Source organism: Chaetodon auriga, chromosome 17, assembly GCF_051107435.1.
Source record: "Chaetodon auriga isolate fChaAug3 chromosome 17, fChaAug3.hap1, whole genome shotgun sequence".
NCBI lineage: Eukaryota > Metazoa > Chordata > Actinopteri > Chaetodontiformes > Chaetodontidae > Chaetodon > Chaetodon auriga.
Genome location: NC_135090.1, coordinates 8,944,655 through 8,966,873, shown reverse-complemented (window position 1 = coordinate 8,966,873; position 22,219 = coordinate 8,944,655). Strand labels below are relative to the sequence as shown.

Below are 22,219 nucleotides of genomic sequence, written 5' to 3'. Positions count from 1 at the left end.
AAAACCAAAAAATGTTTTATTTATTTATTTTTTTCACAATTACCATCATATGTGTTGAATTATTTGCAAAACTATCAAATTTTAATACTTTTGTTTTTAACGATTTCGTTGTAACAACTTTTTCTCTTTTTTTTTTCTTTTTTGTAGTATAGTAATGTTATATGGCGTAGTATCCTTTACAGTGTCTAGCATGCTGTAGTGGTTGCATTGTGTTTACAGTCTGCCAGTGGGCAAATATTTGTCTGAGCATGGAGCCTGAGGTGTTGACTCATCTCACAACCTTCTTCTCAACAATATGGTCAAAAGCTCTGGAAAACTGTAGTCACTGACCTCTGAATTTAAAATATGTGACACAAACCTTTTGCTGTCTTTCTCAATTATGTCCTGAACAAACATACTTGTATTATTTTAGCTTTCAAAAAATATTTTAACACTTTTAGAACATGTTTGTGCAGCACTGTACTTAATTAATTACGGCCATGCCAATAAAGTACATTTGAATATCAGAGAAAGAATAAAAGCGAGGGGGGGGTGGGGGTGGGGGGGGCGGCGGCAAAAAGTTGTGAGAGAAAGTTCCTTGTTCGTGCTCCGAGCACTGTGTATTTCTGCAGCTTCCTCTTCTAACCCCCGCAAACAGGAGTAGTGGAAGAGGGAGGGAGAAAGTGGAAGAGGGAAGGGTGGTTGAGTGATTATGTGCTAAGGAGGTGCATTTGCGTGTGTGTGTAGAGGTACGCCACTCTCTCTCTCTCTCTCTCTCTCTCACTCTCTCTTACTCTCTCTCACTCTCTCTCACTCTACTTTAAGAGCTTTACCACTTCAGCCAACATCCTGAAGCGGGCCACTCTCCACTTAACCCCTCCTCTCCCCTCTCCTCCGGACCAACGCATGGACTCCAGTAGTTGAGAAGAAGGCAGTGAGGAAAGCAACTTTTCAGAAGAGAGATAAATGGTGGGAGGGAAGTCTGCTGTTGGTTTCCTGGACCGAGCTGCATGCGCCGGCTTAGTGTTGGAGTTACAATAGGAGGCAATCCCCCTTTCCTGTGTGTGTTTTCAGCCTGCCCTCAGGAGGAACAGCGGGAGCAGGAACTGAGCTGAAGAAGACTTCTGGATGCATCAGCAAAGAGAAGGACCAGCCAAAAGAGGAGAAGGGAAAGTGATAAAACAGAGACAGACATAGCAGGGGTTGGACTGAGAAGACAGGAGGAAGACAAAGTCTTGAGGGACACTTGAACAATAGACGGAAAAGTTAAAGGAGAGATAGAGGACCTCACCTGACCCACTTCTCTGCTCTGCCAGGTGGAGCAACCTCCTCCCTCCCTCCCCTTTCCGTCTCTTCCCCCTGACATGGGCCGCCTGCTGGCCCTGACTCTCGCCTACCTGGCCTACCTGCTGGCCGCTGTGATCGGCTCAGAGCGCCAACAGCACCGCGTGCAGCACGGCCCCTGCAGCTACACCTTCGTCCTCCCCGAGGTGGAGCACTGCCATCCCTTAAAGGACTTCCAGGTCACCAACACCCTCCAGAGGGACTCCCCGCCCGAGGCAGAGCCTGATACAAGCCAATCCAAGCCGGGCAAGGCCCAAAATGAGAGGCCTTCCTGGCAGGAGAGGAAGCTGGAGAGTCTGGAGAGTGCCATGGAGAATAACACCCAGTGGCTTCAGAAGGTATGATCTCTGACCTGCTGACTAAAACCACTTTCTCCTCTCTCTCAAACAGTTCCCACTCCTCCTCTTTGCTGTCTCACTGTTTCCTTCTTGTCATTTTCACGTCACATTTTAGCCTGCGGACCAAAATGTGGGGAAAAAAAAACATGGGATCTCCTCAGAGTACACTATCCAATAACATCTGTTGACAGGCCTTGATTATTGATAAGTTCAGTGCTTAGCTGGGATTTCCTGGATGCTCGCTCTATGCATATCTGGCCTGGTCTATGACTGTGTGTCCGTATTTAAGACCACTGGGATGCCAGAACTCCCTGTTGCATGCGAGAGGAGAAAGACAAGATGAAATAAGTTTGTTAATGTCAGACGGTGCCAAATATGTCTCACACAGTTGAACCTGCTAAATTAGTATTTTCCCTCCACTGGCAACAAGTACACACAAACTTCACTCGTAACTCATTTTTGAGCCTGTCTCGAATATAGTACGTTCCTCACTGAAGAAAAATTTGTTTATCTGCTGGAGACACATTTCAGCACGTCTCTTCTCCAGGCCGTTGGCCTTTGCAATTCCATTTAGGCCGGATTATGACTGTCTAAAATGAAATGATGCGATTAAAAGTGGCTTCACAATAGTCTTTTCATTGCTAAGGTCATCAGGGCACAAAATCAGTGTTGGGCCATTGTCTAGGAGAGACTGACTGACTGACACGCCGCCCCTCTCCACCCGTCTCGCTATTCTTGTCTGCTTCACTCACAGAATATTTATGGTATACGCTAATCCTCGGGCCAATTATATGGGTTTGTGTCGAGTGTTTAGATTGGCCGTCTGAGAGCAAACATGTTGATAATATTTCAGGATTTGAAAATGGGGCATTATGAATGCCGAAGCTCTCCCTGTGCTCCTGTCACTTCCTCCTCTCACTCTGGCACACCACTAAATTGTCTGCATTTTTCCTTCCTCTCCTTTCCCCAGCCTCCTTTTTCTTTTGACACGCTGCTCCTCTCTATCCATCTCCCTCGCTTCTATCTGGACGTTCTGCACCTCTGGGATGGTGAATGTGTCTCATCTCACACCTTGACTTGTCGACCATCAGTTCTCAAACTCTTTGTCTATCTTGCTCACGCTCTCACACACAAACACACACACACTCAGCTCCTCTGTGCACAGTCTGTCTGATGCTCTGTGTATGAACCGGAGACCTAGCTTCCATGGGAAGCATCCCATGAGGCCGCAGTGTATGTGTATGTGTGTTTGAGAGACAGAGCGAAGAAAAGCTAGTGAGACAGAGCACAGACTTTCCCTCATGCGTGCATTATATTATTCATGCATACAGTCTGCACTGGCCAAACTGTGAATACAAAAACATCACAATTCTGTGCAGCATGCAGTCTCTCCCTCTCACTCTCCAAACAGTGCTGTGATACGAGCGGTCATGAAGGAGATGTAGCTTAAATCGCCATCTAAAGAAAACGCTCTGCTAGCCCATATCTTGCTCCGTTCCCGAAATTCTTCCACATAACGCCTGGAATCAACACAATTTCCACATGTGGGATTTCCACCTAAACACAGCACAACCCTAGGGACGCTCTTTTAGATGTACAGGAGGGTATACTGACCTTTGACCCCAGATGGCAAAGGCTTTTCAGCACCTTGTGGAGCTCATTAAGCGCATCTGCATACGCTTGGGGAGAAACTGGTGATACGCATTAGGAAGAGCGCGAGGCAAGTGTGTGTCGGTGTGTCTGTGAAACTAAACACGATCTCACTCAAAGCTCCCCTGGGATGGTATGACTCTTACTGTGAGCCTTCCTCCCAAACCCACTGAAGGAAAACACACCCACACACACACATTTAGGAGCACACACACACACACACACACTAATCCGACATGTTCCGCAGAGGAATCTCCAAGAGTGCAACAAGACTGTATTAATGTTCCATATTCCTTCTTTGGTGTTTCCAAGAGTGAAGTAGTGTTTGTTTTCTTTTGTTCTAACCCCCGACACAACCCCTCATCTAGTTCCTTTCGCCATCTGCTGCCCCGAGGGGTTGGCAAAAAGGATGTGAGTGTGCTTTTGTTACTACTTTTAAGAGACTGTGTGGATTATGCTAATGAAGAAATATTGCATTGAGATTAAGGTAGCTAGGCTACCCCTTGGTGACTTGATTTTCTGGACCACTAATATTTCAATACGGCAATACCAAAGAATGTCACCCCCATTACTCACATTATCTAATGTGTGTGTGTGTGTGTGTGTGTGTGTGTGTGTGTATCTAATGCATCGAACATTATCAAATGTTGAAACTGAGAAATGGAGTTGTTTTATGAAAATGATACAATTGAATTTGACTTCAGCGACACGTTTCAAAGAAGTTCAGACAGTGGCAACAGAAGACTGGAAAAGCTGTGAAATGCTAAAAGAAAACAGCTGTTGGGACACAATTCTCACCATTAATGCTCAACGATTTGGAGCAACTTGTGCTGCCAAGTAGACAACGTGTTTTTCTGGGTAGCCTTTGCTTATTTCAGCATGACAATGCCGAACAGCATGGCTCTGGATTAAAGAGTCCGGGTGCTAAACTGGCCTGCCTGCAGTCCCGACTTGTCACCCCCTGAAAACTTTTGGTGCATTACGAAACATTAAATACGACAAAGGAGACCTCCAACTGTTGAGCAGCTGAAATCGTACATCAAGCAAGAATGGGAAAACAGTCCACTTTGAAGATGACAGCAATTGGTGTCCTCAGTCCCCGAACGCTTACGGAGTGTTGTTAAAAGAAGAGGTGATGCAACAGAGTGGTAAACATGACCCTGCCCAGCTTTTTTCAAACATGCTGCTGGTATCAAATTCTAAAGGAGGATATAATTTTTAAAAACAGCCTGCAATTTCTCCGTTTCATTTGATGCGTTGTCTTTGTGCTATTTTCAATTGAATATAAGGTTTCAATGTTTTGAAGTCATCACACTCTGTACAGTATAGATGAGGCTGGTGAGATTTTAATTAGTCTGCTCATAAACCAGAGTTTTGGACAAAATAACATTTTGACATGGTGATGGCCCAAGATGAAAAGATAAGGGACTGCCAACACTATTAAATTTCATCCTGAGGAACAAATCTAAATGCAGTCCATCCAGTAGTTGCCAGATGTTTCACTCAAACCCAAACTGCATGTCAGGGGTGGCAAAAATCATTAGGATTCCTCTTGAGAGCATGGATTTCATGGCCATCCACCCATTATTTTATTTAGATGTTTCTGTGGGGACCAAAGCAGTGGATCAACCGACACTGCCATCCAATGATGAAACTCCAGCAGCATCTCTTTCCAGAGACAATGTCCTGGTTACTCTGGATAATCCCCAGAACACGTTGTCCACCGTTTTCATTAGGACCAATTCTTCAACAGAAAGTAGTTCCAATTAAAACGGTCCACAGTCAGGTCTGTGGATTACCCTGAGTCGTTGGGGAGATTGGTCCTGGACGTAGATTTTGCTGCTGATTCCTCTACATGTCATTTTGCTGTTGGCTCCACAAACAACATTAAACACTCATCCACTGCATTGGAGTGGACACAGACCTCCAAATAAAAGCAAAGCTATCTGAATGGTTAGGCACCGTGAGGAGTAAGAGCGAGAGAAGGTTTCTTTATCATTTTGGTGAACAGACCCAAGAATACATTTATCTCTGGTGAAAGGTGGATTTACATGGTGTCACACTGACACATCAATCAAGGCTCCTTTTTCACGGAAACATACATCACCGTCCCTCACAAACAGAGCTATCGTGATGTGTCTCAGTCCATCATTATCATCTGCCAGAACACCCAGCAGATATGTTCCCCCTCTGTTCTGTAATTGTAACTGAGAACAAATGTGTATATTGGCTCAACAATTAAGATATCAAGTGATACAACTCATTTGATTTTCTCAGCACTGATCCCTACTCTGGCCCTCTTAGACACAATAAAAGAGAATTACACTACATCCCAAATGTGATTTATCTGGCTGCATGGAGCAGCATGTGACAGAGCTGCAATTAATGCAATTGGCAGCGGGAGACGGAGTGTATCAAGACCTCTGGATTGAGCTCTATCACAGAAGAGTGTAATAGGAACACTTTGGACAGGCGGCTGATAGCAGCTTCAATACATGAGGCTGATTATGACGCAGGGATCTTTGCCTCTTCCTCTGGAGTTGGCTTTAATCCGCTTGGTAATCTCTTCATAACCTTCGTTATGAGGGGATTTTTTCTGCTGTTTCAGTTGTCCTAAAGTAGCAAAATGTGAGAGATGGATTTACAGAGCAAGAGGGAGGAAGGGAGGAAGAGTTTGAATATAAGAGGGAGTTAGTGAGAGAGATCAATAGGAAGTAAGAGACAAAGAGAGAAAGATTACGAGGAGGCAAACAACTTAATTGCAGATTCATCTCTATTTGCCCACTTGGATCAGTATTCTTCAGACCACATGAAAAATAGAGAAAGCCCTCTCCTGTGGCTATGCATTATCATAATCCCATTCCTCTCTGAAGTGGGCATTTGCATTGAGAAAAAAAAAACAAACAATCACAGTCTCATTCGAATCCTCTTCGATTTTTTGCGAATAGCTGCTCATTAGCAGGATCATTTTGAATGCGTTCTCCTCAGAGACTTCATTTTCCAGTCATGTGGTTTAACGAGTGAAGTCTGATCTCTCCCCAGAAAAGTAATAAATATTATTGTTCAATATTTCCCATTTGCTTTATAGCAAGGCACAGGCCATTGCCCGTTAAACGTCAGACAAAATTCCATCGTTCACGGCAGGAAAAGCCGTATTTGTCTTCCAGATGCCATTTGCTCACACCGACCACATTAATAAGAAAATCTATTTATTGGAGCAAGATGGATGCCAGTCTATTTATACTCCTGATGCAACATGTGAGGCTTTTGCAAATGATTCTTTCTCTGAGCCTCGTGATTGATTACAGAGTGGAGGTGACTATCCCTGAAGCCCTGCACACAAACATCACGATGCCGGCCTCTTGGTGTATATCCTTACTGCTCTTCTTGAAATCCCATTTTGAAGCCTCTACACTGCGTAACTTTATTAATGCAAGGGTTGGTGTTTGCCTGAGGTAGACTTGCAGATGAAAAGGTGGATAGATGGATGGGGAGACACTGCAATGCCCTAGGGACACTACATTCCATGACTGCATCGTAGTACCTGAAAAGATTGAGCTGGAAAGACTCTGAGGCTGCTGCTGTCACACTGCATCAAGCTGTCAGTGAACGTATGGGCACATTACCTCCTAAAATATGATTATCGCCACAATGAAACTCCGGAATCTGACATCCCGGGTAATATTCTAAGTCTGCTTGTTCTCCATACAGCTGGAGAACTTCATCCAGGAGAATGTGCGCTCTGGGATGGAGGAAATGAAGAGAACCGCGGTGCACACCCAGACAGCAGCCATGCTGGAGATGGGAACCAACCTCCTCAGCCAATCAGCCGAGCAGACCCGCAAACTGACAGACGTGGAGACCCAGGTGAGCCCAATGGGAAGCATTTGACTGAGCCTGAGATAACGTGCTTGCAGCCAACTACGGCGGTCACACCCATGCAAAAACAAATGATGTCACTCGCGAAACACTTGGCGAAAAGCTAATTAAATGTAAATCAGATGTAACCCGCTGAGAAGCCGTGCCCAAAGGTGGCGGTAACTGCCTTAAAACAGCTGGTATTTGGTTCTACAGGCTCTGATTGACACAATGAGTTGAGCTCGGTGGCTGACAACAAGCCAATTAAAACATAAAACTCAGTAGCACAACACAGATGTGTCTTCAATCATGCCACAGAGCTGTTATTACAGACTGGCCTGTTTCGGTCCTCATGCTTTCTTTTTCTCTTATCAAAGTTGATATGACGCCGCAACCTGTGCAAATATCTGAGCCGCTTTGTTCGAGGTTTCGTTTCATCTGCAGCCTCAAAACATGTCACAGGCGCAGATGAGATAATTCTTGCTCGAGTTTTCATTGTAAGATCAAAGAATGAGCTTCGTGCGCTTTGTGACATTATTTATCCCCAACCGTGCCTTTTATGAATTCAGCTGGTGGGTGCCCTTTTATCCCCCACGAGTCTTTTCATCAATACCCCCGTCGGCTATTCTTCAACCTGAACATACTGTGAGAGAGTTATTGTTCCGTTCTCTTTTCTTTTTTTTTTTTGCTTGTTTGTTTGTTGTCGTTGTTTTTTTTTTTGTCAATCAATAGGTGTTAAACCAGACAAGTCGCCTGGAGATCCAGCTGCTCGAGTACTCGCTCTTCACTAACCGGCTGGAGAAACATATTCTCCTGCAGACTCAGGAGATCTCTCGCCTCGGTGACAAAAACAGGTATACACATACACACACACACACACACACACACACACTTCAAAAGAGTAGGTTTGCTGGTAGGTTTCATTTTCAGAGCCGTTATGTTGAATTCATTTCTTCAGTTGAAATGATATATCAGTCGAGATCTGTGCTTTCCACAAAGTTGTCTTTTTTTCTTGGATTTTCTGTTAATGGGGCATCAGTATCTATAGGTGGCGCTATTTTCTTTGCTCGCTCAGCTGCTGTAGGAAAAATAAAATGCATCTCTTCTTGTGCACCAAAGAATGGTTTCCCAGGAAAAAGCTATTTGAAACTGGAAATATAAAGGCCTTCAAAACACTGTACATATGCATGCACATGTATGGAACTGGTCCCTTTTTAGAGAGTCTGGAAATGACTATGTTGAATGATTGGCAGATGTGAAAAACAGGGCACTTAACAACAGTATAATGTGTATTGTGTGAGCCTGTGTGTGCGTTTGCCTGTGAATAGGCAGTGCGCGTTGGGAGGGGTTTCCCATTCTTCTCTCTAGGAACACAAGGTCAAATTAAGGCCAGCAGGGGTTAAGGACGGGGTGCTGGGTGTTTTCCCTCTTCTGATTCTTTATCACTGGGTCCATCTGTATCAAGTGTGACTGGGAGAACACAGTGCCTCAGCTCCGACACCTGTTACACATCTGGCCCTGCTTGATCCTTCTCTGCCCTTTGGCTCACATCCTTCAAGTCGGTTTCAGGGCCCTGACTTGTAAATAAATGAATACATCTTCACAAGGGTAAACACCATGACGTGATGCATGAAATAAGAAAGGTCACAGTAGATTTGCGACCAGGCAGATGTGGAATAAAAGGGAAATAAGGTCTGCAGTGGTTGTAGGGGGCGACCGCTGCTGGTCCTTGAGGGCATGGAGCCAGTATCTGAACCACTGCCAACTAAAAAGAACAGAGAGACATGTTTGTTTTCATAGCCATTACATGTAAAATACTATTGGCAGGAAGTGGAGAATTCTGTGTGAGAGCGACTAATAGTAATATCTGTATTACAATAACAATAAATATCACAAGATCATAAGCATAACAGTGTAATTGCTCAGGATGTAATGTGATCCAAAATGCCATATTTGTTCTATCAAACCCTCTAACTGTTTAAACATTGCTGTGCTGGTTTACTGCCACGTTCTGCACTTTGACTGTTCCTCAAAGTAAAATACACATCATCGAGAGCAATTTGTTTGCTAGCTCGGCCACTTTTATTGAGTGTTCCCCCACAAAGCAAATATGAAATGGAAGTAATGTTACAAACGGTATGGATTGATCCAGCTTTCCTTCCAGGCCTCATACTGAGCTGCTGCCTAAAGCGGGAGATTGAGGATACACGTTCAGAGCGGCTGCAGCGTGTGCACAAGGCTGAAAAGTAGCTTGTTCAATCTGGGTGGCGGGATTGTTTCAATAAATAACTGCTGCAGAGTCATTAGTCAAAGCCATAAAGATCAGGCTGCAGGGATTTATGATCTTCATTTGGAGGTGGGGGTGTGGCAGCATGCACACACACACAAACACACACACACACACACACACACACACACACTCTGTCAGATTGTTGCCTCATGGCTATGATGGAGAGGTTTAGCATGCAGGCCCATCTGTGACTGCTCCTGCAGTACAGGTGTTTATATGATGTTAGCCCAATGAGACTGTCGCGCTGATGTCTATTAGTCATCCTCATGCAAATGTGCACGTTTGTGCAACCTCCACTGTGAAAGGTAAATGGATTTACCACCTGCACCCACTCTCTTATACCTCCTCCCACCCATTCCATTTAGCATGCACCTAAACACTTGATATAATAGTATGTCTTCAGATGTTTTTAGGGAAACTCAACACTGGACTCAAAATGACTTTCTGTCTTTGTCAGTTTTCTAGAACAGAGGCTCTTAGCGCTCGAGGCTCGGTATGGGAGGGAGCTGCAGGGCTTGGAGAGCGAAAAGCAGCAGCTCCAAGCGCTTCTGGAGAGGCAGAGTCGACTGGTCGGTCAGCTCCAGGGTGAACTGGGCAGCTCCATACTGAACAGCACCTTACTGCAGAGACAGCAGGCTGTGCTCACGGACACGGTTCAGCAGCTGCTGGCTATGGTCAACCACTGCAATGGCAAGGCTGAGGGGTTTACTGTCTTTGAATGAGCAAACTGTTCTGCCAAAATCATTATTTGATTATTTATTTACAGAAGACACACACTTATATATTGCATCCCTATGATTCATTACTTCTTCAGTCCAAAACAGACTGACAAATAGCATCAATAAACACCAGGATTTCATTAAGGCAAAAGGAGGATCTACAGTATTTCATTAATGAGCAGTTAAGTCTGAAAAAGTAGCATTTTACAAGAGAAATATCACCTCGAGCAGCTTGTAATTCAAATCTCAGACACACTACATACACGCATACACCGCAGACATTGCAGGCTTAAGCCAGGGCTTAACATTACAAGAGAACTCACATATGGGGTTGGGATTTGTGTGCAAAACCCATAAGGTTGCCATCTGTAAATAGATGCCTGCATGTTTTTGCAGAAATCTCCAATGTGCCCAAGGAGGAGCCGCTTAGTTTCAGGGACTGTGCGGAGATCCTGCGATCTGGAATGACAGAGAGTGGAATATATAGCATACGCCTCCCCAACTCCACCCAGACTGTCAAGGTAGTAAGGCTTTAAAGGTCACTGGCCTTTTCTTGCAAATATCACCTAACCGACTGTGACGTGAAACTTTTTTTGTGAGACATTTCATCCATTTGTCCATATTTAGCACTGGAATCATTTCACTTGGCCCAGCCTGCATAATGCAATGCTCACACACACACACACACACACTACACAATGCCATTCAGGCAGCTTATCATTATTTCGTGGACAGCAGTAAACACCGAGAGGACAAACTAGTCTCATGTAATGGTAATTTGAAGGGTTTTGGTATAGAGGCTGATGGAAATGCCACGCTGGGTTACTGGAAGCTAAAATAATAAGCAACAGGAGAATTAAGCCCCGCAGGCTTCACGGTGAGTGAGTGTGTGCTGCTGAATGCAAAGTCAGAAAAGCTTAAGAGGCACCTCCGCTGACTTGAGGTAGCCAGACCTTGCCAAGCCAACCATGACATCCACCAGCAGGCTATCCTTTCTTTGAATCACAGCTAGCACTCATAGCTGGGAACTTTACCCTCTGAGCTTTCCACAGAAAAAAGAATGATAGCAGTGAAACAGCTTGTTGTTATTCATTACTTTCAGTCTAGTTTGCTGGTTGGCACCATCTCCTATCGCCTGTGCTCTCTCTCTCCCGTTCTTCCTCTTCATTTCCTGTGGGCAAGGCAGCCAGGTGTTAGGCCTTGGTGCCATGTGTTTCCTGCCAACTGGGGCCAATGTACGTTTCCACTGATGCAAGTTAGTACTCCCCAAATCATTGCTGCTTTCAATCTATGCCATCTAATTCCAATGTGGCTGGCAATCTGGGTGGCTGCTTAAAACTGGGGCAGATACAAATTGCCCTATTTTCAAAGCAGCGAGCGGGTTTCTTCAGTTGGACAAAAGACAAAAAAAAAAACATATACACATGTGTAATGAAGATCTGCCTATATCAGATCCATCTATCTAACTTTTAATCACAGAGGCTGTGCATAATGATGATGTTTACAAACCAAATAATTTATGTTGGTTTTTAATTTTTAAGAAGTCTTGTGCATATTTTTGAGAGTTACATATGCACAGGGCTCATAAAATTAAACACATTAGGACTTCTCTCCAGACACATATTGTGAAGTGATTATTTTGTCCCATGAAAGCCATTTACAAAGAATAATCACACTATAATTGTTTTGTTTTGTTTTTTTTAAATCATAATATGCTTAAACTTGTCTGGATTCTTGCGTTTCACTGTAATGTGTTTGGCCCTAAGTGATTTCTTGCTGGCTAATAATAAGTGAATTTGGAGTATTGAATGTGGCTCTGGTATAAATCAGGCTAACGACTACATTTGGCAAAATGACTTATATTGAGAAATTCTATTTTGAGATGCTGTTTCTGTATTCAGTGCGATGCCTCTGAGGCCAGATCATTGACTTAATGTGCCAGAGGATAATCACAGCATATTGCCAGCCGGCTCTGTTTGCTGAGGTAAAAGACCTGAGTGCCTTCTGACCTTGAGTTAGCTTTCCTATTCTGGGAAAGAGCTGGAAACATCGCATTTCCTTTCTAGCAGAAAACAGCCAGTTGAGATGTCGAAATACAGAGAGCCCTTGGGATGCTGTCCACATACCGCCATCTATACTGCATGACTCTCGAGACAGGTCAGGGTGGTTGTTTGGTGGACAACATTCAAGCAACCGGCCAGGCAATCAAGTTTGTTCCACCAGTAAGTACCCACATTGCGGGTTGTGGAGGTTTTTATCGAGTCAGAAATGTCACTGGCAATATCTATAATTTGAGGTGACAACGTTGCGTAGGGATTCAAACATAGTGCCTGAGCAAACTGAAAAAGCAGGCATGCAGACTGAATACACTTGTTCAATTTAAAAGGATCTCAGCAAGAAAAAGCATCTAATCTCACCACCCACGGAAGTAATGCACTCAGTTATTTAATCACGATACCGGAGGGAAGCTGGAATATGTCCAGTTTAACACCTTGAATATGTAAAACAAGTCCCTGAACAAGTCTGCATTTCAAATTCTGTCACCAGATGAATGAGTGGAATTAATTCCTGTTTGTTCTTCAAAACATATCTACATATGGTAAAATGTGCAGCCAAGTAAGAAAGAAAACAGTGTGTGGAACCAAAATCGCAGATGCCTCCTCCTCAACCCCCACTCAAGGGGATAAGAGCACATGCTGATATGTTATTTTTCCTTCCCACCTGGGTCATATCATTGCAGGACACTCTGAAATGTTGTGTGCCCTCCCCCCCATTCCTGAGGCTTTCAAGGCATCCTTCAAATAACAGAAAAGACTACAGGGTGTTTTCTATCTTCATGTCTACTTTCCACCACTCCAGTGCTGAAAAATGTGACATTTTGAAACTAATCTCCATTTATTGACACACACAGTCAGGACTGATTTGTCTCCGGTGTCAAATAATAAGAAAAAGCCGGATATTGCTTAAATACTGCCACTGAGATTGAAGATACCAAACCAATATTCGTTAACACAGTGAGGCATTTGGCTGCTAAATAGCCAGATATCTCCCTCAGTAGCTGGTGGAGACCAAAGCAGAGTGAATATTGGTCTTATATTTGGCTTGAAACACACCTCCAAAGTGAATGTGTGCTATCATTGTGGCAAATGTGGTTTCTATCAGGTGATGATGAGATGTGTTTACTGCTTGTTCTGCTGCCCCCAAGTATACAAAAACCATCAACAACTGCTGCTCGACGAAGCAAACAAGCTAAAGAGTTATTATTTTTGATTCAGACACATTTTGTTCACTCCACACATTTTTGTAGGAACACAAGGCCCGGCTTTAAGTTGCCTTTGCTTCCACAGGTGTTCTGCGACATGACGACTAGAGGCGGCGGATGGACGGTGCTGCAGCATCGGAGGAACGGCTCCGTTGACTTCCATCGTGGGTGGAGGGACTACAAAATGGTGAGTTCTGCAGAGGGTAGGGGTCAGGTTACATCATTATCAGTGCAGGTAGTATGGATCGGTGCTGCAGGACTGGACAAGAGGTTCCAATAACGATCCGCGGGGGGTTTGGCATGTAGAGGCGTGGGATACCGGCGAGCCTGTGATCCCAGGTGACCTGTGGTTGTTGCCTTTGGCCGCCCTCTTGTTCCCTACCACCCCCCATGTTATTGCACCTGCTCTCACTCCCTCTCCCTGTTGCACTCCCACACACCCCTATACACACACTCATGCACAAACACATAAGCACATCATGTACTTCGATGACCCACAGAGCTCTACTGTTTGTATACATCTTTAAGATTCCAGCTCTCCACTGCGGGGAAATTAGTGTGGTGATGAAAGTGACATTATTTCCAAATAAAAACTGCGTATAATATAATTTTACACGGGAGACTTTGAAGTTGATTTAGTGCTCTGGCCAAATCAAGAATGTTTAAACACGTTCGGCTCTTGTTTGGTTTGGACCTGCGTTTAGATAATGCTTTTTTTGAATCTCATCACGAAGTTTTCTCAATAGAATCGATATTCTGTTTGCGCAATAGGGAAAAACAGAGAAAAACATAGGCTTGCAAGCCCTTTCAACTGTGTTAAATTACACACAGAACAAATGAGTGAGGCTAGTTTGGGATTGAGCGAGAGTAGCAATTTGTCTCTCACCCACGTCAACAAATCAATTGCCACAGAGGACTGTGACTGCAAACAGAAAGACTGAAAGAGAGAGCCACCAAAAAAAAAAAAAAAAGCTTAAAAACTCCTTTCAAGAACAATATTTTCACAAGAGGATGATAAATATTTGCTTTGAGTTGGGGCGTGGGAGCACAGGGGCCCTGTAGATGGCAGATAACATATGTACCAAAATGCCTCAGTGCCACGGCCCACACTCCGTATTCTCAGAAACTGCGGCCAGTGTTGATCAAATGTTGCACCCAGGCCTGCTGGTCAAATGATAAATGCTCCAGGGCTCTCACTATATATTTGCTCTCACTTAAGACCAATAACAAACAGAGAGTGTGACAGCTAGACAAAGTGACTCCGAATCCGCAGGTAAACAAGGAGAAAATGTCCTTCTGAACGAAGAATGCTTAATATCTGCAGATGTAGAGTTTGTTTGTTCACAGTTCTGCCTTGAAAATGTACAAAAGTAAACAGTCTTAATGGTTATATGCTTACTGAATGTCAGTCGACATATCCTCTAAACCAACTGGCCTTATCACACTGTGAATCCGCCCCTGAGATTCACTTGAGCCAAGCAAGTGTCATTTTGTACTTAATAGTCCTCTGTGAGATGTGTTCACTGAAGCCTTATTTCGCCTCTCCTTTAAGGTCTCTCTTTGAATAGAACATATCATACAGTGTCATTTCCCTGGAGTGAACGCTATCATGCTGTACGGCAGCATCTGTATCTGTTTTCATTCAACGTTGTGACTTCCTTTGTAACATCCTGATCACACCACCGTGCCTTCCACCTGCTAACGTCACTCTACATTAACTTGACAGTTATCTGATGCACTTGACATTTATCTTCTACATACCTGTTTCTTCATACAAAACGACTGGAGAAAAGAAGAAAAAACCTACATTAAGAGTCTCAGGAGGCTGTGGGAACACCACACGCAGCCAGAGCAGCTCCACTGCATCATTCTTCTACAAGACATCCCCTTAATTGATGGTTTGATGATGGTGGCAGAGAGTGCTGTCGGACATATCAGTCCAAAATCTCCCATGCTGTGTTTGAGCCATAACTGTGTGGGAGGGGTCACTGCTCCATCTGAAGGGGACAATAAATAAATACAAAATGATGTTAGAATTATACAAAAAAAATGATACAATAACCACTATGTTAGACAAACAGTGTAGCTCATTAAAACGATGCATTTTAAAGAAACTCAGACTTGTTTATTGTCATTCATCTAGTGATCATATATGTAGTTGTGGTATGGTTGTGATGAAAGCTAAGTCACTCAGCTATGATCAAAGTGGATTCTTTCCTTTTGGATGCTAAGCTCATGTAGCCTGAGCTAATGTTAGCTAATGTAAATGGAATGTTTGACATGCTGAGATAAAACGCTTCTGTTCATCTCTGAATGTCTGAAGATTGAGGTGTTAAAATATGAATGTGATTATTTAGAGTATAACTTATTATTGATTCCTGTCTGCTGGCGTTATGACTGTTATTTGGTAACGATACACGGGGCTGGGAAATCACGTGCAGTTAGCTCATCGCTCTGTTGGACTTTGCGAACGGTAAAAACATGCAATCTTGCTTATTGTTTAAATATCAAACTGATACACATTTTCCTCATTTTCCTTTATTTGGCAAAAGCATCTGCATTTGTTTTGCTTCACATTAATCAAAATATATTTCCTATCTTCTTGCACAGTTTACTCTGCATTAGTGATCAATCAGTGTTGTTTTCCATTCTTAAAAATGATCATGTCCAGCTCTGAGGTTCAAACAGTGGATCAGTTTTATTTCACTCTAAGTTTTTCAGGCACACATGGATCATTGGTAAGATATTAGTGCAAATTAGAGTCTCAGATGACCGGCCCCTAACTTTGGGAGTGGAGTATTTCACTTCATAAACTCAGTGGACTGTCTTAGGCCATCACAATGATAAATGTGACTTCTTAAATTGAGGTCTATTTTCATATTAACTCCAAAAACACTTGGCAGGACAATGGTAAAATCATCCCCACTCCCCCACCCCCCACAATATTTTTCTATTGGTTCTTGCTCTTTGTGTCTAATCCAGGGCTTTGGAGAGCCATCTGGGGAACACTGGCTGGGGAATGATATCATCCACAAGCTGACCAGCTCCCAGGAATACAGCCTGCATGTCCAGCTCAAAGACAGAGAGGGGAGCGAAGCCTTCTCACACTACGACCGCTTCTACATAGATGGAGAGGACAGCAGCTACAGGTAACCTGTCTCATTTATGAGTGAGCATGCAGGTGTTTACTTTGGGTTGAAATGATGTAATGCTCAGATCAAAGTCCTCTACTTGAACGAGTAAATCATCCAATTAGTGTCTGATAGCACAGGATGTGAAAATACGACATTAAAACACTTATCACACACTCCGGCGTTCAATTCACTCACTTTGTCAAAATTCAGACATAAATAGGACTATAATGAAGGTGCTTAATTTCAGCAAAGTGTTTTATTAAGAGCCGTCCATTGTGAAAGGCATAATTGCGATGCAGGCACACCCTTTCAGTCGTTCCCTCTGGGTGAGAGACTCTTAATATCATGACAGATTAGAAACCATTATCAACAGTTCAAATTCCTCCCTATTTTCTCGTTCTCTAAGCTTTCTGATCCCCGAGCCCTGAAGTTAAGGAACCACTTGGGCCATTTTTAAGAATGTCATTCAAAATGATGAGCTCAGTGGAGGGCGCGCAGCCACTTTCGCTTGCCTCCATTTTTCTTTCCCCATCACCACGGCTACCGCTGCCCCTGAAAATCCCCAAAGGGAAGCCGCATCCACTGGAGTATAACAGGAACGCCCGGCAATACCTGCCCCTGCCAGGAACTGACAACTCAAACCAGGCTCCCCGGTAACCCTGCAATCACTAACAAGATTATGTGTGGGTGTGCTGAAGCCGAGCTTCCTCCGAAACAGACAGAAATAAAACACAAACCAAAATAGTTCGGTTTAGATTTCACTTCAATTCACAGGAATTCGCCCTTGTTTTGTGTAAGTTTATGGAGACTGATGCTCTGAGAGATGACAAATCATAATCACATGTGGGTGTCTGCCTTCCAAGATCCCTAATAGTGCAGCAAATTGCATTTGCCTGAGTTTGTTCCACATAATTAGCGTGATGAAACTGAACGTTTCACAACTTCGCTGTAGGCTGCGCCGTGTGAGGTGAAGCACCTGAGTGAATATAATCACCTCTGTAGCCTGCTACCTCTGAGATCATGTTCTGTGTAACTAGTTCAATATGTACCAGCTTTCCTAGCATGCTGAAGACCCTGGCTTCGTCTGTGGGATTAAATTATAACTCCCAAGCTGGGGCTGTGATGCTATGCAGCCAGTCAGCCAAAGCAATCCTCCTCCTCAGCTGCATCCCGTCTGCTCCCCAGAGCAACATGAAGGTCTTCACCTAAAACTCAGTAACATTATTCATACATTAATCATCAGCATGACAGACCACTTTCCCCTTTGAGGTAGCCAAGAATAGCCATTCTTATAGTAAAACCAATGGTAGGCATTCCTTTTAATGTAACAGTATATTTGTCATTAAAGGATACAATAACAATAAAAATAAGACAGTCACCTTGAGAAGGATTAGCCTGTGGTCTGTGGTATTTGTGGAATTGCTGAACTAATACCTCTGGAAGTCATGGCTAATGCAAATGTTTTTTAGAGTAGGAAGAGCTGGCGCAGTCTGCAGGCCTCTCTTTCCAATAGGATATCCTGCAGCTCGTGGTTGCCATCCTGCCTTATTTGATAGCTTTTAATTCTCCCCTCACCGATCCATCACGAAGAGAAAAGTTAAGTCGTCTGACAAAATATCTCCTTCATGTATTATTCCAGCCTCTCTGCCGTGCCATCATTATTCCCGGCCCCCGGCAAACCCCCATTTCTAGCTGTCCTCTTGCTGCCCCTCATGATGTGTTGCCCTGCCCTGTGAACTTACAAATTCAAGAAGAGGATTCTTCATTTAGTCATCACAGACAGCGTGCCCCGGGCGACGGAGGGGGGTCACATAACTCAGGGGAGACTCCGGTACTAACTAGACAGAATGACAGGGCAGAGGAGAGGCCAGACAGCGGGGCTGACCTCCTCGTCCACTCTCTTCAAACCAGAACTGACACACACACATTGACGGACAAACAGTCTCTCACACACACACACACACACACACACACACACACACACACACTGGGTCGCTGTATGAAAATAATTGAGCGGATCAATTTAACTTGGGCAGAGATTTCTTTCAGATTGTTTGGGTTGTTTCACAAAAGCACAGCATGGAGGAAAAATAATGAGAATTCTTTAGGCTAGTTTTTGTGTTGATGCTCGGCAATAACGGGAACCTAGAGACGGTACCTTGGATTAAAAACTATTGTATATACACTGTGAAGTATAATATACTGCAAAATATACTATGATCCCCTTCAGCTGTTTACAGGTGTTTAGACCTCTATATTCTTTGACTGTGAGATTATTTATGCAGGCAAGAGTTTTATCAAACAGTGCTCTCGTCTACACAGACTAGATGGAGCTGCACTCGAAGAGAGTGCTGGGTTTTGAGCACTGGGTGTGCCAAAACGTATTTCTAAGGTCAGGTATGCCCAGAGGCAAATCAGACAAAGAGAGGAAAATTAAAAGTGAATTACAAACTGTCCCCTGAACAGTCGCTCCAACCAAAGAAATGTGGGTTCGATACTTCGCCTCTCTCATCCTTTTGGTGTCCTGTGGTACTGAGAAATAACAGACTGGCCGATGTGGTAAACATGATTGTGCTGTGCTGAGTTTATTTCAGAGAAGCTGGACTTCAAACACTTTTTTGGGCCAGTTACCGCTCACTGCCATTCGGAGCGCCCGACAGGCAAGGTCGTTGCCTGCGGCTGAGCTTTTCACTGAGATTCTTCTTTTGCTCTCCCCAATCCAGCCTCCACGCCGAGGGCTTCAGTGGCACAGCTGGACGCACCAGCAGCCTCACCCACACCGGCACCCAGTTCAGCACCAAGGACAGAGACAACGACCGCTGCACCTGCAAGTGCGCCCAGCTCGCATCTGGAGGTGCGCAGCGTCCCCCTCCCCCCCTTCTCCCCCATCGTCTCATTCTGTCTCTCCTTACATCCCATCCTGTTAAACATTTCTACCCACTCCCTTGTAAATGTCCTGTAGTGCATTTCATTTTCCCTCTGCGCCAATATAAAGTTACTGCTGACTTCCAGCTGTACATTTGGGTGTTGCATTTCATGAGCACGAATTCAATTAATTCAGACTTTTTCCTTGAACTCTCTCACATATTTCCTCTGCAGGTTGGTGGTTTGAGGCTTGTGGTCCATCCAACCTGAATGGCATATATTACCCCGGGTCATCCAGCGTGGTTCGCTACAATGGCATTAAGTGGTACTATTGGAAGGGTCCCAATCTGATGGCGACCATGACGACCATGATGGTGCGGCCGGCAAACTTCTGATGGCAGTGACATCGCCTCGGATGAATATAATGAGCAACATCCAGAAAACTGTATGTTTTGAGAGGGAATTCAAATCAGACTGTTGGTGGTTTCAGCTTCTGGACATCTCGGAGGAGACGTGTGCAGACTCTCAGCAAATGACTGTGGTTTCAGCGAAATCCCGAGTGAGAAACGCCAATAACATACGAGATAACAAGATCTAGTCACAAAGGTGTCCAGGCTGGATTGTTCAGCTGAGACAGGGAGGAGACAGAGGGTATGAGCTTTGCTGCAGGTGACAAAAACACAACTGATCACATCCAATTACATACGAGCAGTTACTAAACCCCAAATTACATGCAGTTAATAAAAAGAATTAACCTATTTTTATACTAGGGTATGAAAACGTATGTTCTGTGTTGTGAAGTGATGAAAACCTGCAATGATTCAGACTTTTGTATAGTTTACACCAAGTCAACTAATTAAAAAAAAAATCACCCCTGATGCTTTATTAACCTGGAGCTCGGTATTTGATATACAATATGTTACGTGTGATATAAAGATACACTATGCAGGTGCTGTGTGCTCTGGGATGCTTGCTGCTTACTGTCCGGCACTTTATCTAAGTCCCGACCCCATGTGCAAGCTGTTATTGGCTGGGGGCTACACACTCACTTCCCAAAGGTTGCAGCCCAGAAAGTTCCACACACAGCAAAATAAGAAAATACAGGCAGAGGGCACGGTCTCTGCAGGTAAACACTCCATCACACACTTCTAGCGGGTCAAAACCGGTGATTGATGACTTTTGTGTGAGGCTGTACATTGTTTTTGGGAAAATCCTGCATAGTATACCTTTAAATTATTAAGCTCCAATGCAATGATTGTAACTCCAGTAGCATCATCGGGCTATAAAACATCAGTACTTCTTTAAAACTTTACTTCAATCCATACACATTTTACACGAGATAACAGTGTAACACAGTGACTTCAATAGTTTACCAATGTTCATAAAAAAAAACCATAAAGAACAGCAACAATAACAGGCTTTGCCCTTTGCTATGTCTTCCAAAAGGCTTTTCATGATGGAATATCGCCGTTTCTTTCCAGGCACACCTCTCATAAAACTTTATTTGTGAGAGATTTCACTCATAAAAGTACATCATACGCTTTCATTGGTGTGATATACTTTCAAAACTGAAACATTTTGTAATAACATCTGGGAACAAAGTTGTAAATTCAATTCAGACTTTGTTAAAACAATAAAATCGTACGTGGTCTTTGGTGACTATAATAAACAGTGCCAGGTGCTTGTTACCATGTAAGCTGCATAAACTCCAACAAGCTGCACATGCTGGATGAGAACTCCCGGCCATTGATCTGATGAATCATCCAATAACATTGGTCCCTGTGGTGCCCATTAGAAAGCGGAGGGGTTTCACCTCGACTAACAACGACCCGGGTGTCCCGGTGTGCGCCGCGGATAGCAGCCGTCACTCACTGGAAGACGACACACAAGGACGCGGGCTGGCCGTGTCTGCTAATTGTTGCGCTTCGCTCACTGGAGGACAGAGAGAGCACTTAAAGATCTCATCTCCAGCGCCGAAAGAAGCGCCTGAGTGGGATTCATTTCCGACTGCTGCAAGCTTAATACAGCTGCGGATGTATATAATGAGCTGTTTTGACATGTGCTGCTTATGAGAGAGACAAGTATTTGCTCTCTGATGATGGAAAACCCATACTAAACAAAAGAGGAAACTCATTTATTCCCAATAAATAGCTATTCTGTGTATGTCTTCACTGAATCTCTGAAGGTCTTCCTCAGGCTGCCTTGGATTTACTGCTCTATTAGAAATATGCAGGAGCTCTTCAGGACACTGAAGCTATTCAAAGGGGTAACAGCTTTTGCGGTGCCTGGCCACTGCTTAAATGTGTTTGTATAATATATATGATGCAATCATACCGGAATCTAATAAAACTACCAAGATCATCACTAGTGGATCCAGTGACAGCAGCTATATGGATATACAACACACTGCTCGTGACGATATGCCTGAGCCACATAATGTACGCTACAAGCACACACACATACACACTCGCACGTACATGCTTGGCTTGCATGCAGTGACCCCATTGCTAAACAAGTTTATTACGACCTCCAAGAGCCGGACAGGCGATAGATCACCGCGGGGAGGCCAGGGGTGAATCCATCAAAGCGACTTTAATAAAGACCACTTGATTTGGCTTACTGGCTCAACAGATGAAATGGTTGTGTTCAGGTCCAGTGAAGCAGACCCGAGTCTGGGCTGCATTGCTTCTCTACTTGTCCCAGTCCCTGTTTATTAGATGGGTTATTTGCAGGCACAGAGGCAGAGAGACAGGGAGATAGCAACTTTAGAACTGTGTTAT

The 22,219-nt window shown here is 44.0% G+C and overlaps 1 protein-coding gene across 1 annotated transcript; it reads left to right on the top strand.

Annotated features, from left to right (window-relative positions):
- The first annotated feature begins 834 nt into the window (after positions 1 to 834).
- On the top strand, positions 835 to 21,783 carry angpt2b (angiopoietin 2b). The gene is made up of 9 exons (XM_076753720.1): positions 835 to 1,661; positions 7,023 to 7,178; positions 7,902 to 8,023; positions 9,917 to 10,149; positions 10,575 to 10,699; positions 13,526 to 13,627; positions 16,423 to 16,589; positions 19,298 to 19,428; positions 19,674 to 21,783. The coding sequence occupies exons 1-9, from the start codon at positions 1,344 to 1,346 to the stop codon at positions 19,832 to 19,834; spliced, it is 1,515 nt and encodes a 504-aa protein (XP_076609835.1). The 5' UTR covers positions 835 to 1,343; the 3' UTR covers positions 19,835 to 21,783.
- Positions 21,784 to 22,219: the final 436 nt, after the last annotated feature.

Coding starts and splice junctions, on each gene's coding strand:
- angpt2b (XM_076753720.1), top strand. CDS start 1,344: ATGGGCCGCCTGCTGGCCCTGACTCTCGCCTACCTGGCCTACCTGCTG. Junction 7,179..7,901: donor TGACAGACGTGGAGACCCAG/GTGAGCCCAATG, acceptor GTCAATCAATAG/GTGTTAAACCAGACAAGTCG. Junction 10,700..13,525: donor ACTCCACCCAGACTGTCAAG/GTAGTAAGGCTT, acceptor TTGCTTCCACAG/GTGTTCTGCGACATGACGAC.